Genomic DNA, 21,229 nt, shown 5'->3' with positions numbered 1-21,229 from the left:
CATCCACATGATGAATCCCTCTACATGATCCACATGGAATCCCTCTACATGTTGGATCTATTTCACCAAAGTGAGCCCCTTCAGTGAGCAGAGATCTGATTTTTGCTTTGTGTGTTTATAATCAGATCCTATAAGTATGTATTCTACAACATACTTTATGATATTATTTGGGCTTACAACGTCCTGCACCTATAGACTCCTTTCTGAAAATGTTCATGATATTAATGAGGCGTCAGTGTAATCTCCAACTCTCTGGCCTCTCTCACTTCTTCCTGAACCATGCTCTCTTTTCCAAATATTTTTCCCCATCCTCATTCTTTCTTCCCTTTGCATTAAGGTTACCAAGTGTGAGATTACAGACAGTGGTGAGAAAAAATAAGAAGATACTAGAAACTCAACACAAAGTAGATTTTGGATGTTACCTCCAGATGCGGCAGCTCTCTGATGCAGTGGATAAAGCACTGGGCCTGGAGTCAGGAAGACCCGAGTCCAAATCTGGCCTCAGACACTGATTAGATGTGTGACCCTTGGCAAGTCAAACCCCCATTTGCCTCAGTTTCCTCATTTGTAAAATGGGGATGATAACAACACCTATTTCCTAGGATTATTGTGAGGATCAAATGAAATAATTATGCTTAGCCTCACATAAAGTAAGTGCTATATAAATGTTAGTTATCATCATCATCATCATCATCATCATCACTGTTGACAGTATCCACCCTCATCAAAAGCATCACCAAGGAGTAACCTTAGAATAAACCTAACATTGACAGTGCTTATGAACTGACAATGGTGGAAGTCAAGAGAGGGTCCACATGTCCTTACAGTCAGCATCTACTAGTTCTCCCAAATAGAATTTTATGAGGAGTACAGTTGAAGATTTGAGTGCTACTTTCATATCTGAGGATGATGCTACTGATCCCATCCCACAGCTATGTGCTTTCAAATATCCTTCCCCTGCTTTGATCTGTTCTACACTAATTTTCTAGGTCTCCTCTCTGAATCCACATCATATCTGAAAGATGCCAGGAGATGTCACCTAACTATGATGGAACAGAAATTTTCTCAGTGCAAAAGGCAGAGCAGATTGGAGCAAGCCATTAACACTATGGATCCAACTAATGAAGCTGTGGATAATATTCAATTTTAATGGCCACACATGTATGTTACAGCTGTAACTTTAAAACACTGATATTTCCTTGATGATCAACTTGTGAACTTGAAGTATATTAAGGGGATCCATTATTCTCCCAATGCCTTTTGTCTACTTATTTGTCCAACTATACCAATCCTGACATATTAATATAGCATACGAAAGGTACATTCTGCTAAATTCAAAACCTAGAATATGGCAGTAAGGAAACCCAGGACAAACGTTTCACACCAAAAATGTCTTTGTTAATGTTCTGATATCTGGTTGGGAAGCTATAAAGTGTTCTAAATTAGACAGATATTCCTCAACCAAAAGCTCATTAATTAGCGCCCACTAACAAATCATTAGTCCTTCTAACAAAGCATAACCAAAACATCTTTTCTTGTTTTCTAACTGGGAGTCCCCAACATGACACCACCTCTTACACTAGGTGACCTTCACTTACTTTCTGGTTTTGCATCTGCTGCTGCATGCCGCATACTTTTCAGCTGGTTCTGCACTCTTTGCAATCTCTGCACTGCATGAAATAACTTCAAAATACAATCAGATGAATTACTTAGATATTCCACTGAAATGTTCCATTTATAAAATCATGCAATGAAAAACACAAACCTCATATGATCACTAATAAGAACCAAGAAATGATTTTATTAAAGGCAAATATAATGGACTCTTGACACACTTTCAATTGTAAAGAATCTTTTACAACTTTTTTACCTTTTATTTTCTAAGTCCTATTTTAATGGGTTTCATTTTGCTTTTTATAATTTATAGAGGTTTTTATTGAACTGAAAGTTCAAAACAAGCTAATAGTGCAATGGTCATCACAAAAACTATGATAATGCAAGCCTGTGTATTAAGGACCAGAGTGAATGAGACATAGTTCTGCTGTTGATAAATACTTGTGAATGAAAGAAATTTATATGTTTACTTCTGGTCAGTTTTTTCAAATGTAAAAAACCTGAGTTCTAGGCAAATATTAAGTGTTTCATTCTGAAGCCTAGACCAAGAAATTGCTCAACTGAAGTAAATTGTTTGTAATGTTGGATCAAATCTAAAAACACACATACGAACTGCCAAATTAGCAGTAAGAGAACTGGTTTGAAATCAAATACATTTTACTTATAGCAACTTGGATATCAAGACAGGGCTCAATAAGTTAAAGTCCCTACTTTATTGTTGAGCATAAATATTTAAATTAATTTTGAATGCCAATCTCTTTGTGTCTTTTTGAGGATTTTGACAGTAACTAGAGTTCAGTCTATATTTCTATGAATGCTCTCACATAGATCTCATGTAGATCCAAGGAAATCCTAAAGGATTCAGGGACCTTATCGGATAGTGAGGATCTCACACTAAGCCAAGTAAAGTGAATGATGATTATGAGGATGACTCCCAGAGGCCATCAGGTGACAGAGCTGCTAGTGTTTGGATCTTGGTTAACCTGGTTCAGCAGTAATGATCTATTTAAATGTGGTGACACCTGAAATATGGGACAGGGAATTAGGACCACCTGCATCAACATTTCAAATAAGAGCAATACCCACTTCCCACTCTAAAATACTCTTTAGTATAGCAGTTTAATTTCATCATAATGCTAGAAGGCAAAATGTTGGCATAGACCTGAGGGAACTTTTACAATAAATAATGAAATTTCACTTTTCTTTTTATGTGGATTATTCTCAGAAACAACTATGTGTTATTTATTGTTATTACAGGGACTTTCTGTTAATGAATACCTGGTTCTTTTGTTCCTGTTTCTGTTGTGCTAAAAATTCTTCTCTTTCCTTTTCAACTCGAAGTTGTCGTGCTATTTTAAGCATCCGTTGGTGATTCTGCACTGTCTCTACCTAGAGAAAAAGCAATTTATAATCCATATTACTGTCACGAGTGATAATAAAAGTAGAACGACCACACAACTCAGAAATCCACTGACTGTTTTCTTTTGTTAAACATTAATATTTCCATATGACAGCAAGGTACTGAACTCAGGGACCTCTAAAATCTCTGGCCTTTTGCCTGCAGAGATTTCCTCTATGTCAATTAGTTACTTGATTCCAACCTGGTATGAACACTATGTTCATCTTAATCCTTGTTTGCATTCCTAAATCTTTTCAAGTCCTTGAACTGTGACACTTATACCTTATATTGTTAGGCTTTTTCCTTACCCTTTTCTTCAAACGTTCTACTCTTTTAATGAGTTGATCTTTCTCTTCTTCCATTGCACTGATGTCCTAAAAAGCAATTAAGGAGACACTTAAAAATCTAAACAGGTTGTGAAAAACATATGCATAAAACACTATTGCCATATTCTTCATAGCTACAACATTAAGGAAAATAGAATCTCTTTTGGAAGGTATTTTCTCCCTGGGGCTATTTATGTAGGGAAATTTAATTGGCAGCATGATAGTCAATCAAGAAAAGCAACCAAAACAGGTTAGAACAAAACAAGGTAAGGTTGCCAAAATATGTTTTCTGTGTTAGTTCCAAATATAAGAATGACATTTTTACCAAAAACTTTCATAATGGAGGCACACATTATCTTAATCACTCATGAAGTACTGCAATTACCTTGATTTTGCATTGGTTAAACCCATTCTAAGCAAAAGCAGAATTCAAGTGATCTATAATCTGCCAACTTTCCATGAAAATTATTTCAAGACAATAGCCTTCTCAAGAAGTTTTGCTAAAAAAAATCTATCCCCTTTTTGAAAATAATGTCTACCCCTTCCTTCTAACCAACTCCAAAGAGGATTAAAAAAAAGGATCAGTAGTTTACTAACTACAAACATTAAAAAAAATTCCAAAGTGGTTATCTATGTAGTGTACAAATCCATGCAGCACACAAAAAGTAACTATTAATGTCTTCTTCAATGAAGACCCATTCTTCAGAATAAATTTGCCAACTTTTATTCCTAACTTAGTCTACAATTTACATTGAATGAGACTGAAAAGTCCCCTTCATTAGAGGGAAAAAGTAATCTCAAGCTACCTAAATATCCTTAAAACTGTTCTCATTTTCTCTTGTATTTACCCTTCGTATTTCTGCAGTAGAAAATCCAGATGTTTTGAGTTGTTCACATTCTTTATGTAAGGTTTTGAAACCTTCCATCAGTTCTTCATACTAAAAACATAAATAAATGAAATCTATAAATGTATCCCAAATCCAAATGGTCTTTCTTAATTAGATAATATTTTTAATAAATTACATTCTAAGTATAGCATTCTGAAAATATAGATGCTAAACCACAAGGTCCTTAAAATAGATCCTTAAATCAAGCAAGAATACACAAAAGTATGATTCTTATACTCTATAAGACAGGAAATTAAGTATTTTTTCTTTCCAAATAATATCCAAATAATTCACATTAAATATCCAGAACTTCTTCCTGAAGAAGATAATCAACATTTCCCCCTTCCTGAGGCAATTGGGGTTAAGTGACTTGCCCAAGGTCACACAGCTAGGAAGTGTAAGTGTCTGAGACCAGACTTGAACTCAGTTTCTCCTGATTTCAGGGCTGGTGCTCTATCCACTGTGCCACCTAGCTGCTCCCATATTTTCTTAATTATAGCTATTACTAAATAGTTTGTTGAATGCATAAGACACTATAGTCCCCTTAAACCAAAAGGTGACTTCTGAGTATAGTATACATACATAATTTAAAATATATCATACTGAAGACAGTATATATAAAATTCATTGTTATACTTGAAGAAATAAAGCTAAAATAACTTTTGAGTATCAATGTTCAATTGGTCATACCAATTCAAAGAATTTAAATTGTTCATTTTCAACTTTAAACTTGGTTTTATAAGAAGCAAATCTTTATAATCTATAATTTAATCAACTGACTATATAAAGTAAAACTAATAAATTTCCTCTAGAGGAATTCATTTCTTACAATATTATTTTTAGAAGAAATTCTTTTGTATATATTCAGGCTTATAATATGGTAGAGAGTTGAGGTATATAAACAAAGAATTATAAGTTTTTATCTCTTAGAAGTTTTTATTTCATTATGTTTTCCATGTGGTCAAATCGGTAATGATCAGGATCACAAAATTATCTTGATAGGATCAAAAATCCCCTCTATAAAACCCTAAAACGTTCCATGTTACACAAGATGTGAAGAAAAGTAACCTGAAGTTGGCTGATATGATAGTAACTTAAATGATTAACTGCAAAAGATTAACTGCCTTATGAAGTGAATGGAGAGAGTGAAGGCAAGAAGAATCCTTTTGAGTTACAGCAATGCTAGAAGGCTCAGGAAGCCTTTATTCCTCTCTAGGTTCTACTCCTGACTATCTGGACTTTCTCCACCATCTCACTCTGCTAATGCATTCTCCTCACCCTGTAAATACTCTTCACTTCAATCTGTTTCCTTTGCTTGGTTGATTCTTTCTAGAATTCATTTTCATTTTAAAGAAAGTGTCCAGGATAGACATGTCTTCATTCCTTTCTGCTCCATAACTGACTCTGGACTTCCTCCATCATGTCCCTTTGTGGGTACCTTCCCCACCCCTCACCAACATTAAGTTCCTTTGCTATGTTATTTTCCTCCTTTAGAATGATAGCTCCTTGAGGCCAAGGATTCTTTTTCTCCTGGTATTGTATCCTCAACACTTTGTGCAGTGCCTAGCACATAAGAGCTTAATAAATGATTGTTGAGGAGGCAGTTAGGTGGCTCCTAGTGAACAGCGGTCTGGGCCTGGAGTTCAAATCTGACCTCAGATAATTATTAACTGTGTGATCCTGGGCAGGTCACTTTACCTCTGTTTGCCTTAATCCACTGGAGAAGGAAGTGGCAAACTACTCCAGTTTCTTTACTAGGAAAACCCAAGGATAGTATGGTCCACAGGATCATGAAGAGCTGGAATTGAAGACTGAACAACAATGATGACGACACTTGTGGATAACTTGGATTCTTGGAAGAATCCCAATTGTAGAGTTAGAGGCTTCTCAGAGGGATTCCAGACCATCCTGTTGCTGGGCCTTTCCAATACCGCTGACAAAGGACCACCCAGTCCTGGTGTGAAGATCTCAAGTGACAGGTCTACAGCATCCCATCACACTTTGATAGAGCTCTAAGGAAATTTTTTCAACCATAAAGTCTAATTTTCTTTCTTGGTAACATCTATTCACTGTTTCTAATTCAGACCTCTAGTATCTTTTTTTTTTCCCCTCTGGCAATTGGGGTTCCATGACTTGCCTAGGGTCACACAGCCAGAAAGTGTTAAGTGTTTGAGGTCAGATTTGAACTCAGGTCCTCCTGACTTCAGGGCTGGTACTCTACCCGCTACATCATCTAGCTGCCCCCAGACCTCTAGTATCAAGCACAATAAGTGCAGTCCTTCTTCTGGGTCAAGTCGCTCTACTCCTTGGAGACCATGTTTCCCCTAAGTCTTTTTCTGTCCACTCTTGGCGGTCCCAATTACTTTAATTGATTCTCATCTGGCATGACCTCAAAGTCCTTCAGCATACAGGCTGCCTTCTTCTAGAGGCTTGAAAATCTATCAAGGGCCTTCCTAAAGCATGACGTCAGGACTGAACATAATCACCCTGTCATTGCTCTCCAGCTACTTGGTGTGGCTTTGACTCTACCACCATCATCGTCACACACATCCCCCTTCCTACCTTCCCAGGAAAAACTCATCATCATGGATATTGCTTCAGCTCTGCTACATCAAGCCCTTTGGTTCTCCTGCCCCACTGACTGGACCTCCCACAGCCTCCCTTTATACAGAGCTGCCCTGTCTTGTTCCAACCGCCATCATCATATGGCCCACACTGGCTCTTCCACTTTTCAGCTTCCTTTTCATAAGGTTTTCCGCCATTAGATTCTAAGCTCCTTAAGGGCAGGGACCGCTTTTCTTATTTGTATCTCCAACCCTTAGCACAATGCCTGGTACACAGCGAGTACTTAAAAATGTTTATCATATCACTTCCCATCTTGGACATCATTCCTCTCTTAATACAGCCTAAGCTCACAGTAGCCTTTTCAGGTTGCCATTATCACAGTGCTAAGTTATGGGGTTGGCAATTCACTAAAACCTTTCAAACAAACTGTCACCTTCTTGTGTGTTTGAAGCTGATTTCTTTGAACCCAAGTATAAGACTTTTTATTTAACATTTCTATTAAATTTTATCTTATTAGGTTTGATCCAACATTACAGTTTGGGGAAAGATTAGTCTGGCATAGCCCATTTTTGTTAAAGAGTCATGTTGGCTCTTTGTGATCATAGCTTCCTTTTCTAATAATAACTAAATATGCCCTCAATAACATACTCTAGAATTTTGCCAAGAATTAAAATAAAACTCAGTGGCAAATAAGTTTGCAGGATCTATTCTTCATTTTTTTGAAAATCAGAACAAACTCCTGTGGTGCTATAGATCTTCACGATCTTTCAAAGATCACCAACAATGGCTCAGTAATCACAATCTGCACTTCCTTCAATATCCTGATATACTGTCACCCAAGATTAATGATCATAACTCATCAAGGACAGGCTATCTTCATAATTGAGTTTCAAATACCAATATGTCATTTTGGTTGGGTCTGTTGTAATCCAAAAATCATTCTCCACAACAAAGAAATTGGAATTAAGTAGTTTTTTATCTTTTCCATATATATGCTCCTTCCTTCCCTGGATAACTGGTGAGCTATCTACTCTAACAAAGAGTAAGGGGATAAAATTAACCAGCAAAAATAGATGTTCTAATCAGAGCCTCTAATCAAATAGTCCAGCCTCCTCATTTTATAGATACTCTAGTCTACCTTCTTCATTCTGCAGATGAGGAAATGGAGGTCCAGGTTCTATTGCTGACCTTCCGCCAAAGGTTTTCCATTAGGAAGGAACACCTGAACAAGCTTACAAAGGGAGGGAAGAATGCTGATACTTACAGAGTGCTTTCAAGTTTATAGAGAGCAAATCAATAAAGGATCTCTTTGGTACCCCCTTTTATATATGAAAAAAACAAGGTCCAGAAATTGGATGACTTAACCAGTTACATAGAACAACTTCAGTGTTGGAGCACAAACCTGATCTCTCCTGATACCAGACCTAACACCCTTTCTACTACTACCATGGTATCCTAGATATCAAAATACAGAGATAGAAGAATAGATCATTTCAGGAATGAGGGGCAGCCTTCTCCAAAGACATAGAGATTACAAGGGGCATGAGAAAGACAGAAAATTGTAAAAAGTTTAATTTAATTAGAACATAAGAGAACATTAAAGGAAATACTGTCAAATAAGGTGGATTGCAGGAAAAATCCAGGCTGCAGAAAGCCTTGAATCCAGACCAAATAGTATATGCTTTATTTAAGTAGGCAATATGGAGCCACTGAGAATTTTTGAACAGCAGGGCAACATGATCAGACCAATGTTTTAGAAACATTACTTTGGCAGTTATGTGGGGGATAAATGGGGAAGGAACCAAGGTCAGGAGGACCAGTTAGGAGGATATTACAATATTCCAGATTAGAAGTGATAAGCACTTGAACTAGGGCAATGGCAGTAGAAAGAGATGGATGCTAGAATTATTTCAGAGGTAGGAAACTGATTGGGTAGAGGAAGAGAGGAAAGGCAGTCAAAAATATTTCATTTGTCTCCCTATTAAGAATTTAAATTCTTTAAATATAAAATAATGAGACTTTTAATTCTTTTGTATTTCTCTCAAAAAATGATCTACTACAATGTTCTATCTACTACTATCTAATGTAATTAAAAGATTAATTCTTAATAAGGATTTTGAAGTACTTTGGCTCGTCTTTATATACAGGACACTTATATGGGAACATGATAGTGTAAGTTCATTATACTCTCTCATGGTTCTGAATATTTCTGTTCTTTAGTTTAACATCAAATATAATTCTTATAATCATTTCAACCCAGAAATTCTACAAGGGAAAATAATTTGCTAATATCTCTGCTGACATAAGACTGAAACAATAAGATAAAAATTATTGAGCTGTTTGATAGATGCAAATTCTTAGAGAAATGGTAACATATTAATATTTTTAATACTTTCTACTTTTCTGTGGATATTTGGTATCATGAAGAGAATTAACATCCATAAGAGTAGGTTTAGAAATCCCCTAAAGTTGGCTTTAAAACTCACAGTTTACTTAAGATGTACCTGTTTATTGGTATCAGCCACAGTTTCATCCTGAAGAAATTCAGCTGGGACCTCAAGTTTTATTAAGAAACGAGCTAAGTATGCTCTTTTCTTTAGCTCATTAGTCCGCTGAAGAAGCCAGTGTAGAACTGGATGAATTACAGGTTTACTTCCAATAACCAGACCCTGGCGAAAGGTACTCCTAAACAAGAGAAGTTCATGGATTTAAGAAGAACAACAAAAACAACAAATAAAAAAAAAACTTATGGGGAAACTGAAACCAGAGATATATTTGCTCAAAACCCAATTAATTTCTCACTATTGTCAAAAATGAAGTTTGCGAAGAATTAAAGGATGGTTATTCTGGAACAAATCTGTCTGTTATCCAAAAATTGAAGTATATAATTAATAATAAGCACATAATAAGCATACAGTACCAGTTTTATTTGAGAACCAGGATAAGATTTGATAATGGCATTAATTGGTTCAGCCAACCTTAACTAACTTTTCAGTTGTTTCCCTTAAGTGATGTTTATGTAGTTATTTTTTTAAATTATGAAAGGGAAAAAAATTGATGAAATATCTCAACAAAGAAAATCTGATTAGCTAGGCTTCTTTGATGAAAGCAAAGAATTGACCCACTTAAAAATGCTCATAAGACTTCTGAATGACAGAACAGAAGCATAATGAGAGGCATAATATTATCTTAAAATACAGTGAAATTCTGAACTAGCCTTGACAGACTGACAAAATTTTGAATTTATTAAATTGCGTATTTTAATGAAGCAAAAAGTGAGCAGATCCTTACATGTCAGTGGCATTTCCTGGAGGTTTATATTTAAGGATACCAAGAAGGCTCAACATCCGTTTAGCTGTCTGATCTGGCATCTCCTCTCTTATATCAACAACTTGCTGGTAAGTAAAGAAAAGTGAACACATACTTCACAAATATGGAACAATGGACACATTAAAAAAGAAAAATATGTTGATGACATTTGTTCTTTTATTGCAGGTTAAGTAACACAATAGTTTCTTATAAAGCAACTATTATTTCAGAAATATTATTTCAGAAATATTCAAGGTCCTCAAATTAAACATACAAATAGGGCCAGGAGTCATATTATGGTTGTCAAGTTAAAATAAAATATGTGTATCCAATAAAGGAAAGGGATTAGCGTATAAGCATGTGGTAGCCTGCACCAAAACAGCAGTTATTGTGAAAGTGTTTTCGTTCCAATGCCAAGTATGCTCACCCCTGGAAATGGAGAAGAATTCCTATATAAGGTACAATGGATTACAGAATTAGAAGAGTAGAAGGGCCCAGTAAAAAGCCATGCTAGAAGTGGAGGCAGATGACTTGATTTCAAATCCATCTGCCACCTGTGACGCCGGGAAAATTTATTTCCCCTCTTTGTAAAATGTAGATTCCAGATTCTTAAACTGTGGATTGTGACCCCCACACAGGGGGTACTTACAAGAGTAAGTAAATGTGGAAGTTACGAAATTACAATTTGTCATCAACAAATGTTTGATTTATCTACCCCTATAGCTGGGTCACATAAAAATGTCTTTGATCACAAGTAGAAAGTTTACCCTGGGTTAGATAACAATTAACTAGATCTAAGTAAATGAGAGAGGTAAAGAAATGTCTAGTCCAATTCCCTCATTTCACAAAGGAGCAAAGTGGAGCTTTGGGAGATTCAAATTACTGGCCCAAGGACAGACACAATGAGATCAGCAGCAGCACCCAGATCTGATTGCTAGCTCAGGGTCCCTCCTCTAACACTGTGCAGCCCAATTACACCTGTAGTCTGAGAGACTAATGTAGGAGATACAGACATGGCCTTAATTAATTTCTACTTGAGTTTTCTGTTTCAAATTTCACTTCTTACCTTCGGGTCAATCTCAGCAAGAACATCATTGAGAACTTGTAATAGTTGCATTGGCTCCAGGGAATCAAATGTGATTAAATTGTAGTTCTTCTTAAAAGGCTCCTTATTGAGCTTCTCCACAATGAATTTGATTTGATCACTCATAATTAGGTCCTTAAAATTATACTAAAGAACAAAAATACACAGTTCTTCAGTGATGGAAATAAAAGTTACAAAAGAAGAATATTAAGAATCACAAAGCACATGGAAATGCAATACGGTACAACACAGCAAGCATAATATTGAAAAAAAGAGCATTTGTATTCAGAGAAATCAGGGTATATAAATGACAGAAAAAAAAGAGTTATAAAATTAACTGATGTTCACCTCTAATAACCTTCATTTCTACCTCCCTTCGCCTATCAGTGGCACAGTTGGATATGTGGCTTGAGATTGTTCCTCTTAAAAGTCTCCCACTCCTCTGTTCTCAGAGCCCTGAACCCAGGGTTCTCCCCATCCCCAAGCTTTCTTCTACTCTACCCCATTCTTCCAAATGTCATTTCCTCCATGAAGTCTTCCATGATTTCCCCAGCTGGAGGGAAGCTCATTCCTCTCAGCATGCTAGTATTTTGTTGGCACTTCTACCCTTAGTATATATTTGATTTTCATTATAATTATTTCTTATTTTTCTTATTATTTTTAAAGGGATGGGGGAGGAGGGTCTTATTTCATCACTCTGGAAATCTGTTTCATTTGCAGATATCTCACCTGGGAAATAGTTTCAATACACAATTGGTATTTGTCAGAGGTAAACCTTCAACTCAGCCTTTTATCCAAAATTTCAATATTCGCCCCCCTTCCACTACATTTTGAAAAGAAAGAGAGCAGGACCATATCTAAGTATATGCAAAATAAATACAAGATAATAAGTGTGTGGGAGAGGGGAAGCAATAAAGGTTCCAGAAAGACCTTCTGTAGGAGGTAGAGTCTGATCCGAATTTCAAAAGAATAAGAGACAAAAACAATCATAAAAATTAACAACGGCTTATAGCCAAGGACTAGAAATATAAGACCAGGATGAACTCTAAGTGAATCGTGAATATGAAAGGATCTTAATAGATCTGATCTATACATATCTATCTATATCTATATCCATCTCTCTCTATATATTAGCACAGCTCTGTTAAGCTACCAGTTTTCTCTCTGATATGTTACTAGTCAAGCAAAGAAAGGAATGGTGAAATTTTACTTACCTACCAACATAGAAAGCAATAAATTTTAATTGAATTTGTTGAGTAGGATTCTCAATCTGAAGTAGTCATATAACATTTTGCCAATGGGAGTTAATATTAAATATAGAAATTTACTTGAATTCTTAAAAAGTCCTAATATCAAATACTTAAGGTACTTTGTAAATAAAATTCTTCTAAACTTTGAAAGATCTCTAACTTCATCAATCCCATTGACACAGGTCACATCTTTACAAATTAATGACTTTTGGATGGCTGCAACACCCCCCCCCCCCAAATTCATTAATTGGTAGTCAACCTCCAGGTGATAAGTGTCTCCAGAGGCTTCAGAGTCAGACACAAATCCATTAGCTTGGTATATAATTTGCTAAAAAGCCTTCAGTTCCAAATCTCTAATTCTATGACCTTGTTGGCATAACCAATTCTCGAGTCACCTCGACGGCACCCAAGCAAATCTTTAAGTAGAGGTTGAAAAAAAAAAAAACCAAAGAAAAAGAAAAAGAAAAAAAAAGGAGAACAAAGAAACCCTTTTGCCCTCTCTCCAAAGGCAATATTGACAGTAGGGAACCATGATTTTAAGTAAGGGATTTGTAGTGTGGGGAGTCATTTCATAAAATCAAAGCCTTTACATAAATGAAACTTCCTGATAAGTACTCAAGCTTTTCGTGTTCTAAAATGATATTTAAGTACATACCCAATTCACAAATTGTTTATGAATCACTTCTGATGGGTTGTGATCTGCACCTGTAGGAGTAAAACTAAACCAGTTACGACCCTGATCAAAGATCAAGTTTTCATTTTAGGGCCTTTAGAAAAGCCAACCCCTGCCTCTCATAAATCCTGGTAATGATTTTTAAAAAAACAACCATCCACAAATGAGCAAAATGACTTTGCAAAACAGTAAAAGGAATGTTTCTTCTGGTCCTCTGTTTGCAAAGGTTTTCCTATCCCGATTTTCAAATGCTCACTGTCTCCCTGATGAAGGCACACCACGCACATGACACTGATGTGCTGAACAGGTAGGCCCGTCTTTCTGCCCACTGGGTTCACTGCTCTAAAAATAAGTAAAGCAATTAATCTCCAAATTTCATCAGAAGGTCATCCCACGAACTCACAAACCATTTACCTAAATTAGAATCCAAAGGGACAGAGAAATTAAAACCAGGGCATCGTACATTTCTCAAGTAGCTTAATACAGTGGGAAAAGCAACGGAAATGGAAGTCAGAGGCCCCAGATTCAAATCCCACCTTTCTCCTTTACTCCCTATATGACCTTCAACAAGTTCCTTCAGCTGTAAAATTAGGAGATCTCCCTCAATGGCCCTCGGACGTACCCTCTGCACCTTACCAAGCTCAAGAAAGCATGTAACCCAATGGCCTCCTTGAGATAGTTGAAAAGGAGATAAGCTTACAGACCCCCCCCCTCAAAAAAAAAAATCCCAAATCCTTTGGTTTCATCTCCCCCCCCACCCCCACTTGTTTAGAGAGGAAATTCACATGCAGCATGACCAGCTGGTCCTTTCCAGCTCCGAGGTTCTGATCATCCCCCTCCTCAAAAAAAGCTGCCACATAAGGGTGGGCTCCCTTGGTGGGTTCCAGGGGACAACCAGATAAATCATTTTGAGAAAGGGGGCAATGAACCTCTGCTGGTCCAACTCCCCTATTTTGCCAGTGGGAAAACTTGAGGCCATTTAGGGCAATTCCTTCGTTTTTTACAGATGGGGAAACTGAGACCCAGAGAGGAGAAAAGATTATGTAGGTTTAAACCTAGAATGGACCTGGAAGGCCATTTAGTCTAATTCCCTTGTTTTTGTTTTTGTTTTTTTTTTTAAGTGGGAAAACTGAGATCCGGAGAATTTGTTAAAATATCACAGATCTGGAGCTGGGAGAGAGCCTTCAAAGCCGGTTAGTCCAGCTCCTTTTTTTTTACAGACGAGGCCCAGTGAGAGACTGTTTATCACAGCTGCCAGAGGATACCCTCCTTTTTACAGACGGGGAAACTGAGGCCCGGAGAGAAGTTATTTAAATATCACAGATCTGGCCTCAGATGCCATAAAGGCCCCCTCCTTCCTGTTACAGACGGGGAAACTGAGGCCCGGAGAAGCGGAGAAACTCGCCGAGGCCGGGCCCTCAGCCTCTCCCGCCCCGCTCCCGCCCTCCTTTCTCTCGGAACCTCCCGCCCGCCTCCCCGGCCTGCCGGCCCCGGACCTGGAACGTCAGGGGGAGGGGGAGGATTAAAGGGGGGAAGGGGCCCCCCTTTTTTCCGAGGATTTTTCCTGGGAACCCCGGCCCGGAGGGGCCCGGAAAGGGCGCTTCCCATTCTCCCTTCGCGCCCTTTGGGGGGGGCGGGGGGGGGGCCTCTCGCTTGGGCTCCCCGGAAAGGAGCCGGGCTTGGGGGAACGGCCCGGCCGGGCCTTCCGTGGGGCGGGGCGGGACCACGCCGGTTTCCCGCAGACCGCTGAAAGAGGGCCGCCGGTTGGGGCCTGCTGGCGATTGTTTTTTAAAAAAAAAATCCCGACCGGGCCCTTCGGGTCGCGGGCCCAAGGTTAAACGCCCGGGAAGGCGGGGGGGCCTGCCCATCGGCATCCCGGGGTGGGTCTTCTCCGGCGCCCTCGTCAAGACCCTGGCGGGGGAGGGGCCCCCCGGTTCCCAAAGCGGGGCGGGCTTCCCGTCCTGCGTCCGACCCTCACGTTCTGGAGCCTTTTCCGAAATCCCTCATTCTTTGTCTTCTGTTCCCCCTTCGATTCCTGCAGGGGTTTTGGAAACCCTCCCTCGCCCCTTCCGGCTCAGGCCCCAAATGGTCTGGCTCCATCCCCTGGGCTCTCCATTGCTTTCAAACAACCCGGCTCAACCCGGGCGCCAGCAAAGGGTCCCCGGGCAGGCAAACTGCCAGATAGGGGCCCGGGACCCCCCCTCTTCTGTTCAAGGCGGAGGGTGGGGCCTAAAGGCTTCAAGCAGCCCGCTCGTCTTAACCGAAGGAGGCTCTCAGACCAGGGGTTTTCAAGGTCAAGGACCTCTGAAGGCTACAGCTCCTCGGCCAAATCTTCCCGGATTCTGTCTGTGAGGTTTCGGTAGAAAGCCTTCCAACACTCTGTCCCGGCTCCTGTCTTTCTACTTTCTCAGTCTTCCCTCAAGGGGAACCGGGGTGCAGCCACATTGATTCACACTAAAAATTTTGCCTTTGCTCCGCTTATTAGCTCACGGGCTTGGAATGGTTTATCTTGTGTGGTTGTGGTCCTTTCTTCGGAAGGAAATCTTTACTTATGTCTACTGGGGTGATCGGAACAAAGGGGGTCTGGGGGTCATTTTTATTATATTTAAACCCACACCACATGCAACCCAAACACACACATCCACACAACACCCAAATTTTTTTTTTATATAATACATAAAACAAAACCCATATTTTTTTTTTATATTTTTACCACACACCCACACACTCATTTTATTTTTGTATATAATCATCACATACACACTCATTTTTTTTTATATTATTACATTGTACACATCACACACACTCATTTTTTTTATTTTATATATTACATTGTACACACATTTTTTTTTTTATATATATATATTCATATGACACACATAAAACACTCATTTATTTTATTTATATTATTTAAAACCCACACAACCTATTTATTTTTTATTTTATTCATATGTACCCAACTTTTTACATTTTATTTTATATATATATATATTATGTAACACACACACCTCTTTTTATTTTTATTATATTTTACATTAACACACCCAAAATAAAACACACACTCTTTTTTTATTTATAACATATTAAACCCACACACTCATTTTTTTATATTATAATAAAAATATTTTTTTAATATATATAAAAACCACATGCCACACAATTTTTTTTTATATATAATACTACACACACATACACATATTTTTTTTATATATATATTAATAAACACATCACACACACACTCATTTTTTTTTTATAATACATCACACAAACCCACCCATTTTTTATATATTAATAACATAAAAAAAACACACACACTCTTTTTTTTTAATTAATCAACACAACCCCAAAATCATTTTTTTTTATTATCATTACAACACAAACCCTCTTTTTTTTTATATTTAATTACACACACTCAAATTTTTTTTTTTATATATTAAAACATTTTTATTTTAAAAATACACACACACACCATTTATTTTATATATATATTAATATTTTTATAATAAACACAAACACACTCTTTATTTTATTTATATAAATATACACACACATGCCCACCATTTTTTTTTTTACATTTAACCACACAAAACCCACACTCTTTTTTTATTATTATATTTTATTAAACACACACCCATTTTTTTTTTTAATATTTTTTTTTATTTTTAATATATAAAACATGCACACACTCTTTTTTTTTTACTCATCACACACTACACTCATTTTTTTTTTTTTTTTTTACCCAAACTTTTTACCATTTTTTTTTTTTATCACCCAACACACACTCTTTTTTTTATTATTAAATTATTACACCATACACACATATTTTTTTTTTTCTACATCCTTTTTAACACACTCATTTTTTTTTTTTTAAATTACCCAAACTAAACCCTTTTTTTTTTATTATCAACCCTTTTCCCACATCTTTTTTTTTTATTATTAACCCCCCCTCTTTTTTTTTTTAATGAAAAATCCAACCTCTTTTTTTTATTTTAAATTTAAAAACCCCAAACCCTTTTTTTTTTAAATTTTTTAACCTAAACTTTTTTTTTTTTATTCCCCTCCAATTTTTTTTTTTTTGAATACCCCAAATTTTTTTTCAACCACCTTTTTTTGTTTTTTTTTTTTACCAACCTAAAATTTTTTTTTTTTCATAATACCAACAAATAAACATTTCTTTTATTTTTTTATTTTTTTTCATTCCAAATAAACATCTTTGTTTTTATATTTTTAAACTTACACACCCCTCTTTTTTTTTTTCATTCAACTAACACATCTTTTTTTTTTTACATTTCCAATACCCTCATTTTTTTTATTTTTAAACCCTCTTTTTTTTTTGTTTATTTTTAATACCCTACACCCTCATTTTTTTTTTTTTCATAAATACACAACATCCACCTCATTTTTTTTTATATTTTTAAATTTCCCATTACACAATCTTTTTTTTTTTTTATACTGGACACATAAACATTTTTTTTTTTTGTAACTTTATTAAACAAAAATACAACACACACCATTTTTTTGTTTTAATACAAAAATACACCATCATTTTTTTTTTTATATGTAATACACTCCACTCTTTTTTTTTGTATAACAAAACACAAAATTTTACAAACCTCATTTGTTTTTTTTTTTTCACCCTGCCCTCATTTTTTTTTTTATTATACTCCCATCCCCATTTTTTTTTTTTAACTGGGAAACTTTTACCCCTCTTTTTTTATTTATATAATTTACCATCCCCCCTTTTTTTTGCACTCATTTTTATTTTATATTTTTAAAATTTATTCCAACACACCCCTCTTTTTTTTTTATTTCAATTTTTAAAACACCTCTTTTTTTTTTTTTTTTTCCCCCCTTCCCTCATTTTTTTTTTTTCAAACCTTCACACCTCTTTTTTTTTTTTCATAATCACACAACAACATCTTTATTTTTTATTATTTTACCTAAAATCCTTTTTTTTTTTTAAATTTTTTTTTAACAATACACTCATTTTTTTTTATATATAAAAATATAACACACACATAACACACTCTTTTTTTTATTAATATATAATAATACAACACACACATACACTCATTTTTTTTATATATATATAACATATATACACACATACACACTCATTTATTTTATATATATATACATATTAAACACACCACTCTTTTTTTTATTATTCAAAACCACCCAAAAATAACAAACACAACCAACACACTCATTTTTTTTAATAATAAAATATTACACACACACACACACCATTTATTTTTATTTTTAAATATAACAAATACACACACCTCATTTTTTTATATATATAAAAATATACACACATACACATCATTTTTTATTTTTAATATCAACCTCCCACTCTTTTTTTTTTTTATATATAACATCACACACACACTCATTTTTTTATTTTTAATAATAAACCATTTTTTATATAACAACATCCACACACACTCATTTTATTTTATATATATATAATATATACACACACATACACACTCATTTATTTTATATATAACATATACACACACACACACTCATTTATTTTATATATATATAACATAAAAATTTAAACCTCATTTATTTTATATATAAACCTACAACACAAACACTCATTTATTTTATTATATATAACATAATAACACACATAACACCTCATTTTATTTTATATATAATTATAACCACATACACACACACTCATTTATTTTTATATTAACATATAACACACATACACCATATTTATTTTTATATATACACATACATACACACACTCATTTATTTTATATATATACATACATACACACACATACACACACACTCATTTATTTTATATATATACATACATACACACACATACACACACACTCATTTATTTTATATATATACATACATACACACACATACACACACACTCATTTATTTTATATATATACATACATACACACACATACACACACACTCATTTATTTTATATATATATATACATACACACACATACACACACACTCATTTATTTTATATATATATATATAACACATACACACACTCATTTATTTTATATATACACATACATACACACACTCATTTATTTTTATAATTATAAACAACAACACACACACACTCATTTTATTTTATATATAAATATATACAACAAACACAACACTCATTTATTTTTATATATAACATATATAAAACAACACACACACTCATTTTATTTTATATATATATTCATTATAAACACAAACCCCTTTATTTATTTTCCCCATAACCCTCAAATTTTTTTTTTTTATTTAAATAACACACACAAAACACACCATTTTTTTTATATTTAAATTTCCAAACCACCATTTAAAATTTAATTTTATTCATTAAAAACAAATATTTTTTTTTAAAAAACCCCTTGAAAATTATTTTGTTTTTTAGAATCACACACACAATACCAAAATTTTTTAAATTATTAAGATTTCCTTTCCCCAAATTTAAATAATTACATTAAAAAAAAAAAATTTATTTTTTTAAAAAAAAAACAACCCAATTTTATTTATTTTTTTTTCCCAAAAATCCCCCCCTTTAAAAAGGGAAAATTTGAACTAAAACCCCAAATCCTTTTTTTTAAAATATAAATTACCCTGGGCACCAAACATCTTTTAATTTAAAACCCAACCCTTTCCCCCCCATTTTTTTAATTTTTTACAAAATAAAAACCCAAACTCTTTTTTTTAATTAACCTATTAAAAAAAATCCAACATTTATTTATTTTAAAATTATTTCTTTTCCCAAATACCTCTTTAAATTTTTTAAAAAAACATAACAAATCAACCCTTCATTTATTTAAATTAAAAATTTTACAAATTCCAAACCCAAATTTCAAACAAACTTTTATTTTTAAAAAAAAGAAGTTTAAATTTTAAATTTAAAAAAATTTTAATTTTTAAGTGACATTGTTATTCAGTTAATAAATGTCAGAGGAGGTGATTTGGTCTTCCAACCTTAAACAACACCCTTAGTGAAAGTTCCCATTTGCAGTTCATTGTTTCCATCAGAAGGAGATACCACAAGCAGCAGCATCCATAGTTTACCAAGGAGAATATTGAGACATGAAGTTGGGAGGGGGGATTCAATCCTGTGGTCTTTCCAATAAGTGACTGAGAAGTTGGGACCACTATGGAAAAGACCACAAAGAGACAGGATCTGATGAATTGCTGAATAAAAAATAGAGCCAACAAGTGCTTTGGCACTCCCCCGCCACCCCCCCCTTTTTTTTTGCCAGAATGCTAGTCTGGTCCCCTCACTAGATGGGAGAGAGGGAGGAAGAGTGCAGGTTGAGACTTCTGCTTAGTTTCCCTCTCTAAATCTCAGTTCCTCATTTTTAAAATGATGGGATTGACCTAGACATTACCTGAGGTCCCTTCCAACTCTAAAACTGTGATTCTATGATACCATCAGCAATGACCGTCCCTTAGAATTCCCTCCTGTCTGCTTGGCAAGGTCATAACAAATACAAAGCCCTGTCCAACGTGCCCAGAACTCTAGGGGTGGCTCCCCTACTGGAGAACTCTCCATTCCTCAAGCTTCCAAACCAGAACTCTCCCGCATGGATGCTGCTGAAAGCAAAGCCCATGTTGTATTTTAGTTTTAAATTCAGATTTTTCATCTTTCCCCAGAGATATTTCTGGATTGCATGCAAATATTCAAGGAATGCCAGGAACAAAGATGTTATCCAGGCTGGGGGCATGCTCATGCTGACCACTTCCATTTCATGTTCCTTAGATCCTGGAAAAAGGAGAGCCCGCCACAGGAATGATCTGGGAAACAAAGGCTTTCTGCTATTCGGGGACATTTCATGCTCTTATCATTGGGATTGTTTACAGATTTTTTTTTTTAAAAAGTAAATTTGAAACTGAAATAAGGGTATTTTTTTAGGCAGTCCCAGTTTTAAATTAAAATCCCTGGAGTGTTCATTTACAATGATAAATGGTACTAGCAAATTTGTTGACTTATTGTAGGCTTTCTTAAAAAGCAAATAGTATCCAAGGAATGTGACAGGCAGCAGATAAATTCGTGTTGCCGGAGTTTACTGAGAGTAATGTCTGATGCTACAGAGAGAGAAGCTCTGTTCTGCTGCAAA

At 35.3% G+C, this 21,229-nt stretch overlaps 1 protein-coding gene across 2 annotated transcripts in view; it reads right to left on the bottom strand.

Moving 5' to 3' along the window:
• Window positions 1-13,741, bottom strand: part of IFT81 (intraflagellar transport 81) — a 63,631-nt gene extending 49,890 nt beyond the window's left edge. Inside the window, exons 1-8 of one of the 2 annotated variants that reach the window (XM_031948559.1) lie at window positions 13,090-13,741; window positions 11,167-11,331; window positions 10,083-10,186; window positions 9,296-9,476; window positions 4,188-4,277; window positions 3,322-3,387; window positions 2,893-3,003; window positions 1,599-1,683 (exon numbers count right to left, since the gene is read on the bottom strand). In XM_031948559.1, the coding sequence (XP_031804419.1) occupies window positions 1,599-1,683; window positions 2,893-3,003; window positions 3,322-3,387; window positions 4,188-4,277; window positions 9,296-9,476; window positions 10,083-10,186; window positions 11,167-11,310 (781 nt within the window). In that variant the 5' untranslated portion in view covers window positions 11,311-11,331; window positions 13,090-13,741. The remainder of the gene's footprint in view (window positions 1-1,598; window positions 1,684-2,892; window positions 3,004-3,321; window positions 3,388-4,187; window positions 4,278-9,295; window positions 9,477-10,082; window positions 10,187-11,166; window positions 11,332-13,089) is intronic. The other variant, XM_031948560.1, reaches the window with a different exon arrangement.
• Between the last annotated feature and the right edge of the window lie 7,488 nt (window positions 13,742-21,229).

This window comes from Sarcophilus harrisii, chromosome 1 (assembly GCF_902635505.1).
Source record: "Sarcophilus harrisii chromosome 1, mSarHar1.11, whole genome shotgun sequence".
Lineage (NCBI taxonomy): Eukaryota > Metazoa > Chordata > Mammalia > Dasyuromorphia > Dasyuridae > Sarcophilus > Sarcophilus harrisii.
This window is presented reverse-complemented; position numbering and strand designations above follow the sequence as displayed.